Here is a 22,793-nt window from a genome sequence, read left to right as displayed (position 1 = left end):
GGAGCTTCATTTGATCTTGTACCTTCTACTCCTTCAGCTCTCCGTCACTGCACAGTCTAACTGTGATGAATGAGTTCATCCAACATCACCCTCTTTGTTAAGTCTCTAAACTCCAAAGGTTACAATAATCTGCATTCCTTTGTTACTTATTGTGTCTCACCGGTGAAAGTGTTCACTGCCATCTTGTGCCGTTTCACATCTTTTCCCATTTTCTTCCATACTCTTACTATCCTCAGACATGTAATTGTCACAATGTTATTTGTGCATATATCCATGTCCGTCTGCTCCCCTCCATCCTCACTCAGTTGGAACCCTCTCATCGTCTAATTTAGTTCCTCCGTTAGCCTCGACTGAAAAGCTGGTTATATGTTAATCTGAGTGCATAGGTCACTCTTCCGCAATGGGCAACTGGATTATCTCATGTTCCCAATGGAAACCATAGATGTGAACAGGGCATCACTGAGCGGATTGTGCACAAGAGTAAGTTCACGAGCCCAAATTATACGGACAGTCGCCTGACATCACTTTGACCAACAGACTGACTTCCATCAAAGTAAAAAGACCCTGTTGCCTTTCATTTCAGAATGGCAAGCATAACATCTAAATCGGTTAAAAACAAAAAAAATCTGTCTCACTTTGTACATGGTGGTAAAATAAACAAACTGAACATAGTGAGCTGTCAACAGCAGAACGTGACTACAGAAGAGAATGGCGGATAAGACAGAAAAAGAGAACCTTGAATTTGTGACAAAGCAATGGATTCATAAAAGAATAAATGACTGATCAGAAGTGAGTCAGAATGTGATTTCAGCACTGCCTATTGTTGACAGGCATCCTCATCAATCATCAATCATCATCTAGTCGACCGAAGTTGTATAAACCATGATTTTGACTACCACTTTGATTGTAGTGGGGGAAGCTTGCATGCTCGACCCGAAGAGCTATACTGGTGGGAGCCTCGCTCCTGATAGGTCCAACCAAGCCAGGCCAGTCAATGGGTAAGAGCCAGACTTAGAGCATCACATTTATAAGACTCATTGAGGTTCTTCAGCTTTTTATCAGCTCATCTAGTAGAAGGTACCATGACTTCAAACCACACTAATAGGAGTGGCAACCATTACTGTAATCAATCCTCAAAGTCATTTGGAAGGAAAGCCACAAAAGAGTTGACAGGCTCAAAAGTTGTATCAACTACAGACAACGGCAGCAACAAAAACAGCCAAGGAAAGTGACCCACCACATATTGGTTTTATCAATCTCCAATAATTGCTGGTGCTGCCCTCCACCAATCCGCTACACTAGATTCCTTCTTCAAAACTGGAGTTCTTTGGTAATACAGTGAGCATCATGTGCAGTTCCACTCATCAATTGCATGCATATATGTGTATAATAGATAATAGAAAGTCTGAATTGGAAGTTTTGCTCAACTTCAGGATTTCTGTATATTTATACACTTGAAAGTTTTCAAAATTGAGACCATAGCCTTCTCATGTACTTCATATGGTGCCTCAGATCTTCAAGGATCAAAACACATCACAATAGATGGAGAGAAAGCATTGCATGGGAGCAATCGATACATTTCAGAACCGTACTTCAACCGACATGCCTGGTGTTGGCTTAATGGTGGTGGTGGTGGGCTTAGGATTCTAGGATCCTGAGTTCAAATCGCATTCAGCTGTTAGATTAAAACCAGGTGGGGTCGACTCTGCCTGACGTCCTTTCGAGGTCGGTAAAATGAGTGCCAGCTTGCTGGTATCCTGTGTCGGAGTGGCGACCCGTCCAGGATTGTACCCAATAGCCAAGGAGACTGCTTAGGCAGCACCAACGCCCTGCACAGAGTATGGTCCCAATGGATGGAACCAAAAATGGACTACAACCGAAAACGTCAACCGATTGTGACCTTGTGCAGCCAATGATTGTATTTTGTGTATATATTCAAGTTGGTTTGTTGCTGTTTTCAGGAAACTTGCCTCTGCATGCAGAACGTTCAACAGGAATGGAAAGCTTGACTAAAGAGTTGCCATGGAATTTTGTACGAAACAGCATGTTTGCTACAGCGACTCACCATGTTCGTTTACAAACCAAGCAAGATTGCTTAATGTGCACGAAGGTGTTTGTGCAACAACGAAAAACATTTGCAGATGGCAATAGGTCCATTGAGAATAAACCCTTATCTGGTTTACCCTCTGCATCAAAAACATAACAAATTGACAATATGATTCAGGATTGTCGCACAAAAAAACATTTTTTTCTCTCTCTTTTTCTTGTCGATATATAAAGTACTATAAGTAAATCCATACAAGATCAACTAATTTATTTCGCAGCACAGTAATGTCTACACGAGACTTGCGTTACCTTCCCATCATTCATCTCATTGCTCTAACTTTTTTGACTTGACGGTAGAAAACTTTTTCTTGTTTTTTCTGAGCCCAAAGTTCAGTTTCATGAGAGGTATCTTGGGCAGATAGTCACCACAGACAACACTCCTCACATCCCACCTCCCCCTTCCACACAAACGCGCGCGCACACACACACACACACACACACACACACCCTATCTCCCCCCCCCCCACTCTTCACCACTACACTCCACTGTCACCTTTCAGGATACATTTGAAAAGCCAACACAGTGCAGACAGAAATGTATGACCTTACATAGAACAGATATTACAAAATTGTGTGGATACTTTGATGTGTTGTGTGCCACAACTACTGAGATTCTTCCCATTATTTCTCATATATTATTAATAACTGCAAGCTGTGGCTCTGAGGAAAAGGGAATAAGAAAAAGAGGTTGTGGTGGTTGTTAGAAAATGCTTATTGGACAGGAAGTAAATTCTAAATTCACCCCCCATTGGTTGCATCATCCGTGAGGTGGAGTTGTGTTGCTGATGCAGTGCCCTTGCAGCAGGAACTTGTACTTTGACCATGGTCCCGGCGATAACTCGCCTACTCTTTGCAAAGGACACCGTAGGGTCTTTAACGTCCGTCAATTAATGACGGCAGACGGGACGGCCAGTTTAATGTCCATCCGAGGAACGGCATACACGTTAATGCCTTGCCTGCCTGCCGAGATTCGAACCCAGGCGAGACAGCTCAGAGGCGACTATACCTCTTGGGCTAGGCTGTCCTGCCAAACAAGAAAAAGAGGTGACAAAAGAAACGGAAAGGTAGAATCAAATAGACAGGTGTAGAAACAGAGATAGTGAGAGAGATTGGAAAGGAAGAGACCATGAGAGCCAAAAGGAGAATAAAAATCAGTAATGAGAACTGAGAAAAAAAAATGTTGCTCTTGTAGAAAGAGAAAACCTGGTGTGACAGACTTGTGCCCAGAAATATAATAAAAACAAATCACTCGACAGCTCGGTTGAATAGGTAACTCACTGTATGGGACGCATTCATACTGTACTTCCAGGTACTTGAACGTTCCCGGACAGGGATCAGGGAAGAGGTCAGGAGTCGCAGAAAGGTCACATGATGTTCGATTGTTGCAGCTGAGGTCACAAAAAAAAATCCTTAAGTGGTGATGGAAAATGTGTACAAAATTACACAAACAAAAATGCTATCCACGTTGTGGGAAGTACTTTCACAAAGGTCCATGTCAAGTTTGAACCACCCCCATACATGCTTCTGCATGTTTAGTTGTGGTTCAAACTTGACCTGGACCTTTGCTTCTAAAAACACAGTCATGCAGTTAAATTAATAATACTTGAGAGAATTTGTCTTAAAGATTGCGGAGAAAACAAAACCCATGATCACCACCAATGACTCACTGACTGATATTAAAGATCAGTGCATTCCGAGAGATGGAGAAAGCTGAAATTTTGCATGCCGATCGATATCGAAGCCAGAACACTGAGAAAAATCACAGAATCGTCAGATAACATCCAGAAATGAAAATATAGATTAATTAATTTTAAAAACTGCAGGTGAGTGACCCGAGCAATGGGGAAGCATGGTAATTTTGTGTGCCAATGGACATGGAAGCCGATACACCAGGAAAAAGAAATCACAGAACCATTGGAAAGCATCCGTAAATGAAAATATAAATAAATGAAAACAAGTAAATGAAAATAAATAAATGAAATATCAAATGCAGGTGAACGACCCGAGACAATGGGGAAGCACAGATTGTATGCTTACACAATGTGTACGCACACACCGCTCATATACATACATATATATATATATATATATATATATATATATATATATATATATATATATATATATATATATATATATATTGTTGCGGATTCGCGCCCGCCGGCGTGCGGACGGCCACGTAACTCGAATCGCAGCACGTCGCCCACCGGACGGACAATCCAGTCGTGACCCTCTCGGACTAACGCCAGGAACTAGTCACGGGTGGACCTTTCGGTCTCACCGCGATCGTGCCAATCGGCCCCCGCGTGGGATGGGGTTGCTCGCCAAATTCGACCTACCTAAGTACCCACACGGAGGGTAGACCGGGCGATCGCACCTCGCCGCAGGTCGACTTCGGACACGGGCCACTTGAAGCGACCCGTTCCGTACTATCGGGATAACCGAGCGGTGTTATTCGTCGGCCTCGACGGTTCGATTAATTATCGGGCGTTTTAGCCCACGACCAACCCTTTACTTGAAGCAAGATGGAGATTCAATAGAGGAAAAGACGAAGCGAAGCGGGAAAACAGTTCAACAATAAGCACATTTATTTCGCGATGAACGGAAAGCACACATATACAATTACACCAAAAGCAAATGTAATAGAAGAAGAAACACAATATTACACAAAAAGCAAATGCAACAATGCAGATCTAACCGACTACCGGGCACACGGCAACACTTATACAATTTTACTTCACAGACGGCGCCGACAACACATATTCCCAAAGCAAAAGAAAAGAACCACCCTCAAGGATGAGGGGGGTAGGCGGGCCTGGGGCCGAGACCGTGTCGGGCCTACCCGTCTGATGATGAGACGCGGAGCGGTGGTGGCGCCTCAACTCCGCGGGCCTCGCGGACAGTGTCTGGTAGGGGGTGGGAAAGGGGCCCCCTTGTCGCACTATCTCAGCGCGGGGGGAAACAGGAGAGGGTTGTTGATGCTCGGGGGGGGGGAGGATATCACCCTGTCTCGGGTCCCGCGACGAGCGTCTCCTCCTCGACCTCGGTCGCGTTGCTGGCATCTCCCTCTGCAGCTCCCGGCACCGACGCGAGCACCCCCTCGTCCGCCTTCGCCGCCGCTACCTCTCCACAGCTCCGTCTACTCGCCCTCTCAGTCTCCTCTCTTGGCTCGTCCCAACTCTTCACTTTTGACTTCTCCCCTTCTTTCCAGCTCCACCGACGACTCTCTTGAACTCCGCACAACTGCCTTTACTGACGAACGCAGCCGTTTATATAAGCCCCGTGGCTTCGCTCTTTCACCCTTGACCCTTTGCCTCCGACCCTTCACCTCTAACTGGCTCCCCATTGGACCGAGGAAAAGTGGGCGTGAATGCTTTTTGATCCATGAATTTGCATATAGCGACCGCCCTCCAACGCCCTGGAGGCGGGGCCAAATCGCCCCTCGCTCACCGATAGGACGGAACAGAAGTGGGCGTGAGTCGTTTTTGATCCGTTTTCTGCGGAAAGTCCGTGATGTTTTTGAATACGCTGCTCGGTGCGCGCCCTGCACGAGTCCAGTATCGGTGCCCACGAGTGGCGCGAGATGGTGTGGATGCGACGGTGGCGAGTTGTGACGGTAAAGGTCGTGGCTGTTGTTGTGAAGCGGCGTTGTGGTTGGTGGTTGTTATTGTGAAGCGGCGTTGTGGTTGGTGGTTGTTGTTGTGAAGCGGCGTTGTGGTTGGTGGTTGTTGTTGTGAAGCGGCGTTGTGGTTGGTGGTTGTTGTTGTGAAGCGGCGTTGTGGTTGGTGGTTGTTGTGTGATGGCTGTTGAGACGTGGTTGGTGGTGGTAATAATGGCGGCTGGTCCAAAATAAAGATAGTAAAAGAAAAACGGCTATCCTGAAGAGTCGCAGCCCGCATGAATGACATTTATTCCCTCCAGACAACGGGTTTGGGCCTAACTACACATATACTTACAGAGATATCTCACCTAAGGGACCTGAATGGTGGTTTGTGAATTTCGTCAACCACAACACTACCCCCTCCCCTTTTTACAGACTCGTCCCGAGTCGTCAAATTTTCGTGTGCCATTATGTGTAGTTTTCCCCTAGTACATTTTACCTACGGATCCCTGAGTGCGACATTCATGGTATTCGTGTCCCCAAAATAAATAACCTAAGGGCTGAGTAACTACCTAAACAAACTCACTCACACGGACGACTTAAATAAAATTGCCGGCGCTAAGACATACATGCCGGGGGCGCACTCATATTTACAGTACATCTTACCTTAACTTACAAATTTTACACTAAACCATGGCCCAGGATCAATGAACTCTGCAAAAAGAAAGCAGTTAGCAGGGAGCCAGGCTGCCCGCATGCAGTCTCTGGCTCAAACAATGCAGGTGACGGGGAACGTGGCCGGCTGCTCACACGCAGTCCAAGGCCTTCCCTTTTGAACTGAACGCAGTGAACCACAACGGTGCATGGGCTGCACAAACGTAGTCTCCGTGCCAGCTCAAGTGGCACACGCAATGAACTCAACGGATGGATGGATGAATGGTTTGAACTGAACGCAGTGAACCACAACGGTGCATGGGCTGCACAACGCAGTCTCCGTGCCAGCTCAAGTGGCACACGCAATGAGCACAACGAATGGATGGATGAATGGTTTGAACTGAACGCAGTGAACCACAACGGTGCATGGGCTGCAGAAATGCAGTCTCCGTGCCAGCTCAAGTGGCACACGCAATGAACACAACGAATGGATGGATGAATGGATGGACGCAAACACGGTGCACGGGCCGCCACTGCAGGCCCGTGTTGTAGCTGCCAACAGGGCAGTTCTTGCAGCTTGCAAACTGTTGCCTTGATCCTGGCGCACATGGCAATGAACAGGGGGGGGGGGGCAAAGCAAAAATTGAACGGGGCTGGTGAACCTGGGCAGTGGGCATGGCATGGCAAAGGCAGCAGGCAAACACAGCCCGCAGAAGAAGGCCGCTGCAGGCAAACACAGCCGGCAGATGAAGTGGGCCGGCACAGGCCTTGCAGCAAACAGCTGCAGACGATCCGGCCGGTACAGGCCTTGCAGCACAGCAGCTGCAGACGATCCAGCCGGCACAGGCCTGGCAGCAAAACAACAGCTGCCGATGAAGTTGGCCGGCCTCTGCCTTGCAGCAATGCAGCCAGCAGATGAAGCTGGCCAGCCTTTGCCGTTCAGTGGAGGTTGGTGGAGGGAGTGCGGTGGTGCTGGCCACTCGGAAGGCGGGCTCGGACCTACCCTACGGTCTCCCTCCCAACCTATCGCCTTTGCCTGTCATTGTCTATACCCACTCCCTTAATTTGTCAAACCCCAATTTAGCCGCAACTTTTTTTTTTGTTGTTTTTATTTTTACTTCCCCACTATAAATCGTCCCCTAACCCCCTGTACTGTCCTTGTTCGGCTAACCTATCCTGTCACCTAGCCTACTCCCAACCCCTACGTTCCCTTCCCGGAGGGGAATAAGGGAGAGCTAACGTCCTGTGTCGAGGCCCAACGAAGCCTCAGGATGGCCTCCCCAGAGTTCAGCGATCTATAACCAAAGTGGGTCCAGCGGCCCACAACGAGAGCGAGGGGATGGATGGTGCGGAGGGGTACATCTCCTAATCTATCCTAACCATTAACTGTTAAACTACCCCGGGGCTTTCAACAAGCGCCTCTCGCTTAAACTATTGGTTCTAACAACCCAGATTCCCGTCGCCTGTGTTGGTGTCCTCACAATTTCGGGCCTCGCCCCCCAATTTTCTCTCCGTGCCCTCACACGGTCTCCTGGCTGGGACACGTGGCTCCCTTTGGCAGGCACGACCATCTGCCGAATCTCCCACTATGGCACCCCCGGGCACTACACTGCCTCCGAGCCTACCAGCTCCCTAACACCGGGGAGTGCCCCCCATGGCACCTCCCCTGAAACGCACACGTGGCAGGCTGGCTTCCCAGGCCTCTTTCCGAGGGTCACCCGTGCCCACAACACTGCCCACGCGGCTAATGGCGCCCCGAGCCCCCGCACCAAGCAGGCGCACCCGTGCCCACTGCGCTATCCCGGCCCCCCATGGGCCCTTGGCCTACCACGGCCGACTAGCCTGGTGCCCGGGGTACCCACTCAGCGATACTCACTTTTCGCAGCCACGCTCCCAGCCCGTCAACAGGGCTCCTGCACCCCTCCAAACGGGTTTCGAGCCTACATTCACACCAACAACAAAACGACCTCCATTTTTCAATTTGACTAACCCAGCTAACTCACTCTACACTGACCCCGGGGTCCCTTGGGCGGGAGTCACTCCTCCCCCCAATCACTCATCGCACCATGCATTCCCCATTCGCTCCACTCACACAGACCTGCTGGCCTCACTCACTCATCATGTACTCACCTCACAACTCTTCAACACACACACCGCTGAACTCTGCCATCCTCCTAACTACTTCCCCTAACTAACTCGTGCTCCCACGTCGTCCCTTATACTACAGCACGTTCCATTTAACCTACGTAGCTAAACTACGTCCCCTCTACACATTCACAAGTCTGTCTCTGTCTCCAAATCATCAAAAATCATTTCCCATTTTCCCATCCTAAATCTGGCTACAATCCCTCTAACTAATCCATTCCACGGACTCCATGAGGACTTACCCCTGCCCCATGAAGTCGGTCTAACTAAGCTAACCCTTCCCCCTAACTAGTTTCCATCCTGTGCCCAAGCCAAGGGGGTCTTCCACCCCTTGCCCAGGAATCCTGTGCACCCGAAAGTGAGGCTTGCTTTTTTTTTTTTTTTTCTTTACCTGCGCAGCACCAGCGCGGCAACTCAGAGCTCGCGCACTTTACACCTGCCCGTGACGTCATGCAGCTGCACGTGTTCCTCGTCCCTCCTTGGACGGCACCATCCGGCAAGGATACCCCTCCTGCCGGATTCCAACCCCACGTGCAGCCATGGCGTCACCGTGCGCATAAAAAAAAAAAACACAAGCCCCACGTCTCGAGGGGTTCCCCACGCGAACACATGTGCTTTGCCCGTTGGGGCTGAACACACACGATCGCGTGGAGAACCCGTCCGGTCCAAATCCATAATCCTGCCTAAGCTTTGTCCGTCCGCGGGATCGGCAAATCCACCGCGTGCGTTTCCGGACCGGGATTTCACTCTCGCAAGCGAGCACGTGGGGGCCTCGTGCGTTGCACAGCACGGACCTCGTGCTCACTGCTGGGTGAACCCAGCACGGTCCCCGAAACAACTACAGCAGCTACCCGGCTTTCTTTCTTCTGTCGCCGTCGTCGTCGCCATTCAACACACGCACACCTGCGTGTTACGACGCACACACTCCACTCCATCACATTCACACCGGGAGACGCGGCTGCGTGCTCCCGCATGCCAACCGACATCTCCCTCACATACCGCTCTCTCACACACACTGTCTCCCTTGCATAAACCATACCACTCACACGTGGTGCTCCATTCACTCGCGGTTCCTCATCCACACACCGTTCCTCACTCACACACGCGGGGGGACTCACCCGCGGTGCCTCATCCACACCGGCCGTTACATCCACACACACGGCCTCACTCACACACGGTCCCTCACCCACACACGCGAGGGCACTCACCCGCGGTGCCTCACTCACACACGCGGGGGCACTCAACCGCGGTGTTTCATCCATACTCCGTGCCTCACTCACACACGCGGGGGCACTCAACCGCGGTGTTTCATCCATACTCCGTGCCTCACTCACACACGCGGGGGCACTCAACCGCGGTGTTTCATCCACACTGGCCGTTTCATCCACACACACGGCCTCTTCCACACACGGTGCCTCATCCACACGCGGCGTGCTGGGAAGCACGCACTCCGGCACCATCGCCACCACACCACTCACACACGGGGTCGCTTCCACACACGGGGACGCACTCACACCTTGCACCACACACACAGGGACAACCACACTGGGGATTCGAGTCCCCACAAGGGTCTCCGGGGCCTCTATACCCCCCAAGCTCTCCGTGCACCTGTCCACAGCACTCCTCCCCCCGAACTCGCTCGACACGACCGAACCCACCTGGTCGTGACTCGCTTCAAGGGGGCATACTCCCTCCCCTCGTTCCTGGAGGAGGCCATCCAGCTGCTCGCACTGGGTCCCTACACGCTCCGCGAGCTCACCCCCATTATCCTCCACTACCTCCGTGTGTGTGTGTGCGTCACTTACCCCGTCTTCATCGTGCAGTCTTCCCTCTATCGTTCCCATCTCCCGTGTCTCTGCCAACTCAGTCACCTCTTCACCCTTTACCTCCCTTGTCTCAACTATTTTTATTTCCTTTGTCGTCACCTCGTGTCTCGTCTCACACGTTTTGGTCTCCCCATTTAATTTTTCCCCCTCGGTCATCGTCACGACCCTCGCCCAACACGCCCCCCGAATTATTTTGTCACCCGCCTCCACCGCGGGCCCGACAGCCGTTGCACCCCCTTCCAGCTCGTTCGCTCCCACACGTGGAGTCGCCATTTTTAGCTCCCTGCTCAAGGCCTTCATGCCCGCCTGCAGGCATCGGCCCATGTTCTGCGTCTCACCCCGCAGCTTTTTCGTTTCTTCCTTCATTTGCTTGTTCATTCCTTTCATTTCGTTTTTCATTTCATTTGTATTTGTATCCATCTTTTGTGCATTCGCATCCATCTTTTCGTTCATGCCTTTCATTTCGTTTTTCATTTCATTTGTATTTGTATCCATCTTTTCGTTCATTCCTGTTATTTCGTTTTTCACTTCGTTTGTCATTGCTGCCAGCATGGCGCATAGCTGGGCCATGTCGGGTGCGCTTGGGTGAGCCGTTTCGGCAGGGGTTGGGGAAGGGTTTTGGTGGAGAGGGGGAGGGGAGGTGTCATACACCGCGGCCGCTGCCGCACCCATTTCGGGCTCTGGGTTCAGTTGGGCGAGTTCGTTTTCCTGTACAACCAACATTTCCTGCACGGGGATTTCATCCTGGACCATGGATTCTACACATTCTACATCCATTTCTAATACCCCCGGCTCCCGCTCGCCTTGAGACGCCATCTTGCTTCTCTTAAAGGGTTAATTTAGCTCGCTCGTAATTTGGAGGGAATCGGGAGTCGCTCCTCTCACCCCTGGACCGATTCCCGTGAATTTAGCCGGAGACAGGAGAGCCCATTTTCCCGTTCTCCGATACCAGTGCCGCGAGGAGGGCGATGGGTTTATATCGCACGACCTGACACCAGTGTTGCAGATTCGCGCCCGCCGGCGTGCGGACGGCCACGTAACTCGAATCGCGGCACGTCGCCCACCGGACGGACAATCCAGTCGTGACCCTCTCGGACTAACGCCGGGAACTAGTCACGGGTGGACCTTTCGGTCTCACCGCGATCGTGCCAATCGGCCCCCGCGTGGGATAGGGTTGCTCGCCAAATTCGACCTACCTAAGTACCCACACGGAGGGTAGACCGGGCGATCGCACCTCGCCGCAGGTCGACTTCGGACACGGGCCACTTGAAGCGACCCGTTCCGTACTATCGGGATAACCGAGCGGTGTTATTCGTCGGCCTCGACGGTTCGATTAATTATCGGGCGTTTTAGCCCACGACCAACCCTTTACGTGAAGCAAGATGGAGATTCAATAGAGGAAAAGACGAAGCGAAGCGGGAAAACAGTTCAACAATAAGCACATTTATTTCGCGATGAACGGAAAGCACACATATACAATTACACCAAAAGCAAATGTAATAGAAGAAGAAACACAATATTACACAAAAAGCAAATGCAACAATGCAGATCTAACCGACTACCGGGCACACGGCAACACTTCTACAATTTTACTTCACAGACGGCGCCGACAACACATATTCCCAAAGCAAAAGAAAAGAACCACCCTCAAGGATGAGGGGGGTAGGCGGGCCTGGGGCCGAGACCGTGTTGGGCCTACCCGTCTGATGATGAGACGCGGAGCGGCGGTGGCGCCTCAACTCCGCGGGCCTCGCGGAGTGTCTGGTAGGGGGTGGGAAAGGGGCCCCCTTGTCGCACTATCTCAGCGCGGGGGGGAAACAGGAGGGGGTTGTTGATGCTCGGGGGGGGGGGGAGGATATCACCCTGTCTCGGGTCCCGCGACGAGCGTCTCCTCCTCGACCTCGGTCGCGTTGCTGGCCTCTCCCTCTGCAGCTCCCGGCACCGACGCGAGCACCCCCTCGTCCGCCTTCGCCGCCGCCACCTCTCCACAGCTCCGTCTACTCGCCCTCTCCGTCTCCTCTCTTGGCTCGTCCCAACTCTTCACTCTTGACTTCTCCCCTTCTTTCCAGCTCCACTGACGACTCTCTTGAACTCCGCACAACTGCCTTTACTGACGAACGCAGCCGTTTATATAAGCCCCGTGGCTTCGCTCTTTCACCCTTGACTCTTTGCCTCCGACCCTTCACCTCTAACTGGCTCCCCATTGGACCGAGGAAAAGTGGGCGTGAATGCTTTTTGATCCATGAATTTGCATATAGCGACCGCCCTCCAACGCCCTGGAGGCGGGGCCAAATCGCCCCTCGCTCACCGATAGGACGGAACAGAAGTGGGCGTGAGTCGTTTTTGATCCGTTTTCTGCGGAAAGTCCGTGATGTTTTTGAATACGCTGCTCGGTGCGCGCCCTGCACGAGTCCAGTATCGGTGCCCACGAGTGGCGCGAGATGGTGTGGATGCGACGGTGGCGAGTTGTGACGGTAAAGGTCGTGGCTGTTGTTGTGAAGCGGCGTTGTGGTTGGCGGTTGTTGTTGTGAAGCGGCGTTGTGGTTGGTGGTTGTTGTTGTGAAGCGGTGTTGTGGTTGGTGGTTGTTGTTGTGAAGCGGCGTTGTGGTTGGTGGTTGTTGTGAAGCGGCGTTGTGGTTGGTGGTTGTTGTGTGATGGCTGTTGAGACGTGGTTGGTGGTGGTAATAATGGCGGCTGGTCCAAAATAAAGATAGTAAAAGAAAAACGGCTATCCTGAAGAGTCGCAGCCCGCATGAATGACATTTATTCCCTCTAGACAACGGGTTTGGGCCTAACTACACATATACTTACAGAGATATCTCACCGAAGGGACCTGAATGGTGGTTTGTGAATTTCGTCAACCACAACAATATACATATATATATATATATATAGTTTTTTTTTTTTTAAGAAGAAGGCAGCGCTTCCAACCAAAAGTTAAAAACTCGATCGACTCTGCTAATTTGAGCAAAAAAGCAAGAGCAGACCCGGTCTCAGGCAACGTTTCACGAGCTTCGAAGCCAGCTTCCTCAGGCACAATAGACCCCGAGGCTCGGCACGTGTCCGGTTTTGATTTCGATTCGATACTTTCCAGTCACATGCTGGTGCTCGAGGTCAAATGGAGGAGTGCTTTTTATATTTTATTTTGGAAAAGCAAAAACAAATGTCAAATCACATCATTGATGGGATTTGACATCAGTAAAATGTCACATCATCAATAGATGTGATTGACCACGGTACGTCTATTGTGCCTGACTGCGTGAGGAATAATGCCTGCACCTATGGTCTGAGGAAAAGAGTGCATCTACATATGGTCTGCACATATAGGAGTGCCTCAGGAAAAAAAATACGCATGTCTATTTGTGCCTGATGAAGCCGGTGAAATGTTGCCGTGAGAGCGGGACTGCTCTCGTTTTTTTGCTCAAATTAGCGGAGTTGATCGAGTTTTTTACTTTTGGTTGGAAGCGCCTTCCTCCTCTTTAAAGATGTGTAATCCCAACTGCCGTAATCTTATACACACACACATATATATATATATATATATATATATATATATATATATATATATATATATATATATATATATATATATATATACACACACACACACACACACATATATATATATATATATATATATATACACACACACACATATATATATATATACACACACACACACATATATACAGCTCTGGAAAAAAATAAGAGACCACTCCAAAAAAATTTTAAATCAGCATCTCTACATGTATGGCAGCTATTTCATTCCAGTGTTTGTTGAATTCCAACACAGGCACACCTTATTCTACTTCGTGAGGCACTGATTAGGTGATCACCTGAACCGAATCTTATTTAACAAGGAAAAATATAAAAACCACTGCTGTGGTCATCACTATCCTCTTGCAATAGGACCAGCTGGATGGCAAAAACAGTGCCAGTAGTATCTCAAAATAATTGGAATAAAAAAAATAACTACAGTATTGACCATGCCAAAAGAGTTGAAAAGAAAAGATTTGAGTGAGGAAAAGAAGGGTTCAATTCTGGCTTTACTGGCAGAGGGATACAGTGAGCGTCACGTTGCTTCCATCCTTAAAATTTCAAAGACGGCGGTTCATAAGAACAAGGTCAAGCAGCAGACATTGGGGGCAACAAAGCTACAGACAGCCAGAGGGCGAAAACGACTTTCCACTGACCGGGATGACCGCCAACTCATTCAAATTTCACTCAACAACCGTGGGATGACATCAAGTGACCTACAAAAAGAATGGCAAATGGCAGCTGGGGTGAAGTGCACGGCGAGGACGGCTCGAAACAGGCTCCTCGGGGCAAGCTGAAGTCGTGCAAAGCTAGAAAAAAAGCCCTTCATCAATGAGAAGCAAAGAAGAGCCAGGCTGAGGTTTGCAAAAGACCATAAGGATTGGACAGTAGAGGACTGGAGTAAAGTCATCTTCTCTGATGAGTCCAATTTTCAGCTTTGCCCAACACCTGGTCTTCTAATGGTTAGACGGAGACCTGGAGAGGCCAACAAGCCACAGTGTCTCTCGCACCACTGTGAAATTTGGTGGAGGATCGGTGATGATCTGGGGGTGCTTCCGCAACGCTTGAATCCGGCAGATTTGTCTTTGTGAAGGACTCATGAATCAAGCCACGTACAAGGTTATCCTGGAAGAACACTTGCTTCCTTCTGCTCTGACAATGTTCCCCAACTCTGAGGATTGGTTTTTCCAGCAAGACAATGCTCCATGCCACACAGCCAGGTCAATCAAGGTGTGGATGGAGGACCATCAGATCAAGACCCTGTCATGGCCAACCCAATCGCCAGACCTGAACCCCATTGAAAACCTCTGGAATGTGATCAAGAGGAAGATGGATGGTCACAAGCCATCAAACAAAGCCGAGCTGCTTGAATTTTTGCACCAGGAGTGGCAGAGTCACCCAACAGCAATGTGAAAGACTGGTGGAGAGCAGGCCAAGACGCATGAAAGCTGTGATTGAAAATCAGGCTTATTCCACAAAATATTGATTTCTGAACTCTTCCTAAGTTACAACATTAGTATTGTGTTGTCTAAAAATGAATATGAACTTGTTTTATTTGTATTATTTGAGGTCTGAAAACACTGAATCTTTGTTGTTATTTTGAACAGTTGTCATTTTCTGCAAATAAATGCTCTAAATGACAATATTTTTATTCAGAATTTGGAGAAATGTTGTCAGTAATTTATAGAATAAAACAAAATGTTCATTTTACTCAAACACATACCTATAAATAGTAAAACCAGAAAAACTGATAATTTTGCAGTGGTCTCTTAATTTTTTCCAGAGCTGTATATATTTTCTATTTTTTTTATTATTTTTTTGAAACAAAGATGGTGGGAACAGCAAATCATTGTAAGAGAATTTCTGGTCAATGAAAACACTGCCTGTTGGAATTTACAGCTTCTTTATCAAGATGAAGATGCCCAATAAGCTGTGATGATTGCCTGTCAAGAGTGTACAACTTAAATTATAAGTAAACCTGCAGGACAAATTTGAACCACCACGTAATAAGCGCTCAATTACAGTATGTTACGTCAACCGTTTGCAGTCAGCTAATAATCATGAAATGCATGTACATGACCCTTAGTGTGAATTAAATAATAATTGTATCATGAAAGCTTATAATCATGAATTGCATGTGCATGTAAGCTCATCAAAAAGCCTGGTGTTGGATTTGTGGTTAGGGTGGCGGCTTGGGATCCTGGGGTCCTGAGTTCAAGCCCCGTCGGCCGCTGAATTAATACACCAGGAGGTTGACTCAGCCTGTCATCCTTCCGAGGTCGGCAAAATGAGTACCAGTGCACTGGTAAGGGGGACACTGCATCAGCGGCATAGCCGCGTCCCAACCATTGATGCAACCAGCAGCGGGAGAGAGGAGAGAGGAGAGAGGAGAGAGAGCTCATCAAAAGCAGAACCGAAAGAAAGATAGGTAATGTAATTTGCCTAATGCAGTCTTGTTATTTTTGCATCTCTGCAAAGTAAAATGCCATTTCCACACATAACGCTGTACAATCTGCCACTGATGATGTGGAATAGGGTTACCTTTTTGTAGCTGCCTTAATTTTATGAAGGAAAATAGTAATCCAATAAAATTCCGAATCAAATAAAATCCATCGGGCTCAGGTTGCAGTCCGTCTGAGACGCAGAATTTACAGCTGCCTGAAGCAGCTTATAACACTGCCGGTTTGAGGTAGCGTTTATGGTGCCGAGTAATCTTTGTTTAATGTAATTCAGTAGACCAGAGGCTGCAGCCTAAGAGTAAAGAACAGCAGAGTTAGGACAGTAGGAATTGGCAGTGGTCTTTCACTTGGCAGGGGTGGGTGAATGCATGGAATGGTGCCCTAAGAAAGGTAGTGGCAGCAGAAACAGTAGATAGGTTTAAACTGGAATTGGATAAGTACCTTGAAGCATTGTGTAATGGGGATAGAGGGGTACATGGCTACTGGACAGGACTGGTAGGTAACTTGGGTATGGATTGATGATTTGATGTGTATGTAGTGATTGTGATGATGTCTATGAAAGTATCTCATCGACGATAACTGGATGAGGTGTGTGTGTGTGTGTGTGTGTGTGTGTGTGTGTGTGTGTGTGTGTGTGTGTGTGTGTGTGTGTGTGTGTGTGTGTGTGTGTGTGTGTGTGTGTGTGTGTGTGTGTGTGTGTGTGTGTGTGTGTGTGTGCGTCATACTTTTTGTGTCGAATAATTTTGTACGTCTATTCATTAATTATGCACAATTGGAATGCACCTTTTGACCCTTAAGACTGCCAAAACCCCCTCGACATTTGAAGACCCTTTACGACCCCAAAAGACCCTAAAGACCCCAAGGACCAAAAAGACTCAAAATACCCAGATGACCCAAAAGTCCCCAAGGACCCAGAGGACCCAAAATAACCAAAAGACCCAGATGACGCAAAATCTTCATTCCCAGAAACATTTAGTCCACTGCAGGATGAAGGCCTCCCTCAGCATGGCTCATTCTCTTTGAGATTCAATGCAATTTTTTTGTACTCAATTTTGAATATTTTGTGCTCAATTTGAACATTTCAATTGAATCTCCCCAACTGATCTTTGGTCTTCCTCTGGTATTTCTTAAGCTTTCCCCAGGTTGCTGGTTTGAACTTATTATTGTCCAACAGTTGTCCGCCCATTATGCTACATAATCTGGTTTCTTATCTTTTTATCACTTTTGGTTGTGCCAAAACAGGATCTTTTCATGGCTCTTTGCACGCTGATGAATTTTAGTTCTATCTTCTTTGTTAAAGACCATGTTTCACTGCCAAATGTGTTTGCCAGGAAAGCACACCGATTGTAAACTTTCCTTTTCAAACACAATGCCATGAGTTTGCTTTTCACTCGAGTACGTTTCTTCACTTCTTCAAAGTGATCCGTTACCATTTGTATGAATTATCCAAAGTAAATATAATGACTAGTTTCTTCAACTTTACAATCATCAATTTTAATCTCTTCCATTTTTGCATACAAGTTGAACATTATTTTTGGCTTTGTCATATTCAGTTTTACTCTAGCCTGGTGTTGGCTTAGTGGTTAGGGTGGCGGCTTGGGATCCGAGGGTCCTGAGTTCAAGCCCTGTTAACTGCTGAATTAACACCAGGGGGTTGACTCAGCCTGTCACCCTTCTGAGGTTGGTGAAATGAGTACCAGTGTACTGGTCTCGGTGTATGCCCCGGTTAGATTAGGTGTACCATATCCCTGTGTGTCGTAAGAGGCAACCAGGGTTGGCGTCAGGAAAGGCATCCGGCCATAAAAAAAAAAAATTGCCTCAAGAAAAAGCCCAACCCCTGCACAGCAGGGAAAAATGGCTGTAAAAAACGGTCATTTTATATTCAGTTTTAGTCTGATATTTTGACTTTTCAAATTGAGCTCTTCCATCATGATTTTCAGTTCTTCAGCATTGTTTGAAATTAAAACAATACTGTCTGTGAATCATAGGTGGTTTAGTCTTTCTCCATCGACATTTATTCGTCCATTTCCCCATTTGAGCTGTTGGAACACTTCAAGGCATACGATGAACAATTTTGGTGAGATTGTGTCTTCCTGTCTCACACCTCCAAATTCCATCGTTATCTTGCCACCATTTTGATGCAGTTTCCAGGTCGCTGTTCTCTTGTATAGTTCGCTCGATCCAATGAAGTTTATTTTAGGTGATATAGAGCTCATGTGACAGCAATTGATTTCACACCGTCGAAGGCTTTTTCATACAAAGATACAAAAATGAACACAGGACATAAAGGAAGTTTATATTCACTTGATTTTTTCCAGAAGATGATATATTATATGAAGGTGATCCATTGTTGAGTATCCACTGATAAAACTTGATTGCTCCCATGGTTGGTGACTTCCGAGTTCCATCCTGAGTCTATTATTGATAATTTTTGTGAATAATTTCGAAACATTTAAGAGAAGGCTGATTAATTATTTCAGTAATTATTTTGGTCCTTCTTTACTCATTTATGGGGATCAGTAGCAGCTTACGAGTTCTTCCTAGTCACGGAGATTCTTTTCAATTTTTCCATCTTCCAAGCTCTTTGTAATGGGTTTGCTAATTTAATGTACAGAAGAGTTTGCCACCATATTTGACTGCATCTATAAAAAAAAAATCATCTTCTCCAGGTGTATGGTGGGATGGCTTCATTGTTATTCCCTCTGCCACCAAAGGTGAACGGAGGTTATGTTTTCACCTGTGTTCGTCTGTCTGTGAAAAGGAAATCTCAAAAATCTATGGACGGATTTGGATGAGGTGGACAGGTTGAGTGTGTGACAAGGATGAGTTGATTAGATTTTGGTGAAGATCTGGATTTGGACCTAGCCTATCATTGGGATACAAAACCTAAAGTGTTCAGCCTGGCAGAGGTATACGCTCTACCGAGTTCCGTTCTAATTTATGTGACATGCCAGTAAATTGTATTTTCTCACTGTACAGTTGTTCATACTCCTTCCGCACGTTTAATGATGCATTCTCTTTTTGTGATAATGCTTTCGGTTCCTTCGCTTTACAACAAAAAGCTTCTGTTGTTCTCCATTATTCTTTTCAATATCATGAATGTTGTAGATTATTATGTCTTCTCTAATCTTCTTCTTTGGAGTCTTATTCAGTTTACAATATTCACATTTTTATCTCTCTCTGTTTTCTTGTTTAATTCGCTCATTTTCTTGATTATAATTTTTGGGTTATATATGATAACTTGCTCTTGTGAGTTGCAGAACAGTATCGTTCAATTTTGTGGTCAACACTTGGCATACTTTCTTTCATTTTTGAAAATATGAATACATTATAAATCTCTGGAAATGCACTTGTTGACACACGTAAAAATAGTATTTGAGTAATCGGTGTTTACATCCATCGATAATTTTCGACATCAGCCAATCAATGCGTTGCTTATATCTTGCATTCAAGTTCAAGACAGTTTTTAATTCACGTCTGCCATCCCACGGCCAGTAAAGTCACCAATTTTTCAGAAATGGGTTGGTGGAAAGTCATCAAATCTGCCAGTGAGTGGTCTTTACTGCATGGTAAAGAGAAAGAGGTTGCTTTATTGGACATAGTTGCTGATAGGAACTAGAGATATGGAAAGGAGCAAGAAGATGTGAGGTGGGGGGAAGCCAGAGGGGTGTGGGGAGGGTGCGAAGCTGGGAGGGGCAGGGGTGAAGCTGGAAGGAAGCAGGATGAGGTTGAAGTTGAGAAGGGGCAGGACGAGGGGGGAGCAAATGGAAAGGGGAGGAGGTGGTACTGACATGGAGGGGTTTGACATCATGAATGAACGTGAAGGGGAAATTTTTGGTGTGTGTGCACACAGCCTTCGTGAAATTGATGCCTCAGGATTCCCAAACTGGATAACTTGTGACAAGCTTCATAGGTGGGGTGGTGGTGAGATCATTTTTGGTTGAAGGCATGGAGGAAAATTTGGTTGTAAGTGAAAGAGGAGGCTGGATGAACAAAGCGTTTCGGATTGAGGAGGTTTTGGGAAATAAGCTTTGTCAAAGATAAAAGGAAGAGATTTTGATGAAGAAGAATAACTGGGTTGTTCAACATGGAGGAATAAGGCGAGTAAGGCACTTTAAGATACATTTCGGAAGCGTTTTTCAAATGTATTTTTTTAATGTTGTGAAGAAGTTTTAAGGAAGAGAAATGTTTCATTAGGCTTGGGGATATTACAAAGAAGGGATGGGAAAATGAGAGTGGGGTTTAAATTTTTTTATTTTCTTTCCGATGTTGTTTTTTTCTGGTTGAAGAAGGAGAGATATTTTGTTTTAATTTTCGAGGGAGGAGGGGAAAAGGATTGAGTTGAGGGTTAATAAGTAAAAATAACTGGAACAAAGAAGTGAAAAAGAGGCCGAAAATGGGTGGAAGCACATTCGACTATCACAGGTAGGCCTGACTGAACTCGAGAGATGAACTAAACGATTCAACACAGCAGGACATGGTTTGGGACAGAAACGTTGATTAAAAAACACAAAGAGCAAAGCAAGAATAAAAACAAAACAGCAAAACACAATGTAAATGGTCAGGGGAACTTAGTTTAGAAGAACTAATCAGAGAGAGCGCCGATGAGTCCTCCGTGTGCGTCAATCCCTGAGCGAGAAGTCCAAAAAAGTTGTATGTACTGTATGCATGGAACCAAAACTACAGGGATTGCATTTTTCATAAATTAAAATGGGTACATTACTTTTTTTGGGGGAAACTGAAGCTTTAATTAAATTGTAAATATATATATATATATATATATATATATATATATATATATATATATATATATATATATATATATATATATATACATATACTGAAACACAAAAGAAACTTACCACTCGCTTGAAATGTAATAAAATTGTAACAGTTCAAAATAAAAAAACCAACAATTGCTAATTGAAACATTGGCATTTTATTGATTTATCATTTTATTGATGACATGTCAAGTTTTTGACCAAGATACACCATCTCATAAGTTTGTTCTTCAGTACAGAACAGCACAGGGTGCAATGTCAGTCCCCTTTCAACAGCGTGTGTGGCCACCATTGTTTTGCATACAGGCAGTGCATCGTCGGCACATACTGCCTACCAGTCTTTGGATGGATTGCTACTGGATTCTGTCCCACTCAGTCCTCAATGTCTGAAGCCATCTGACTTAAGACCATCTGCCTGTCCTGCCTTGCAGTGGTGACTCTTGGCCTCTCTGATCGAGGTCTGTCATCTGCAGAGTTGTGGAGGGTGTCTCTGTCCACCAGGGCCGATATCGTCTGGTGTGAACAGCCAAGGCGACATGCCACCTCACGGTAGCTCAATCCGCCTTGCAGTATGTATGCCCAAGGCACACTACCGTTGATCCCTTGACAATCGTGGAATGTTGATTGAAATGCCCATTTTGCACTGGTCTTTTTAAAGCCAATATCAAGACATCACGTGCAGCTCATTAAAATCATCCCATACCCCTTGGCTAATCACTGACAGTCAAAACGGCTGTTCAACAGCTGTGCTATGAAGTGACCATTGAAGGTACAAGTGACCATCCGTGACCGTTTTGTCTGACAGTGAGGACACTATTGTCCACAAAAAGTTCACACATTTACTACACGCAGTGTTATTGTTGATATTTGAAGGTTTAAAAGGTGGTAAGTTTCTTTTGCGTATATATATATATATATATATATATATATATATATATATATATATATATATATATATATATATATATATATATATATATATATATATATATATATATATATATATAGTGCTCCCTCACCTATCGCGGTTAATGCGTTCCAGACCCACCCGCGATAGGTGAAAATCCGCGAAGTAGAAACCACATATTTATTTAATTATTTAAATATATTGTTACGGCTGTGGAAATTCGCAGAGCACCATATAGGTCCTTAGTTCAGTTATGCCGATAAGTCTGTGTTCAGATAGATTTCCCCACCGTGTCTAAGGGTTTCATTAGTGTGATCAGGGCTGTGATCTTTGAGTTAGTGTTTTTCTTTTACTATCGTTATTTTGGACCAACCGCTTGACAACCACCACCACCACCACCAACATCGCTCTCATCAACTGCTTCACAACAACCACCGCCACCACCAACACCTTCTCCACCACCGCCTTCACACAACCACCTTAACCACAAGCACCCAACCACACCACCCTCACGACCACCACACAACGCCAACCACGCCACCATTACACCAACCACGATCACCTCAACCACCAACCACGATCGCCTCAACCACCAACCACAACAACCACACCGCCTCAACCACCACCGAGTTTTCTACCTCGGCACATGGTTGCCAGAGGCCTGGCCTTTGTCGAGGGAAAGCAGGCGGCCCCCATCCCCCCTCCCCGAATGAATGGCGTCTCCGCGGTGGATTTCACCCTGCGAGGGACAAAGAGAAGAACCAAGACAACTACCGC

The 22,793-nt window shown here is 46.8% G+C and overlaps 1 protein-coding gene across 7 annotated transcripts in view; it reads right to left on the bottom strand.

Moving 5' to 3' along the window:
* The window catches only part of LOC147025274 (adhesion G protein-coupled receptor L2-like), a 410,056-nt gene that overhangs the window by 329,172 nt on the left and 58,091 nt on the right, over positions 1-22,793 (bottom strand). For all 7 annotated transcript variants that reach the window (XR_015059417.1, XR_015059418.1, XM_085886098.1 and 4 more), the window contains exon 3: positions 3,385-3,494. Coding sequence is in view for 5 of the 7 variants with exons in the window: in XM_085886098.1 (XP_085742224.1) it covers positions 3,385-3,494 (110 nt within the window). In the remaining 2 variants the exon portion in view is untranslated. The remainder of the gene's footprint in view (positions 1-3,384; positions 3,495-22,793) is intronic.

Source organism: Eptatretus burgeri, chromosome 6 (genome assembly GCF_056783735.1).
Source record: "Eptatretus burgeri isolate ZD-2024b chromosome 6, Ebu_testis_v1, whole genome shotgun sequence".
NCBI lineage: Eukaryota > Metazoa > Chordata > Myxini > Myxiniformes > Myxinidae > Eptatretus > Eptatretus burgeri.
This window is presented reverse-complemented; position numbering and strand designations above follow the sequence as displayed.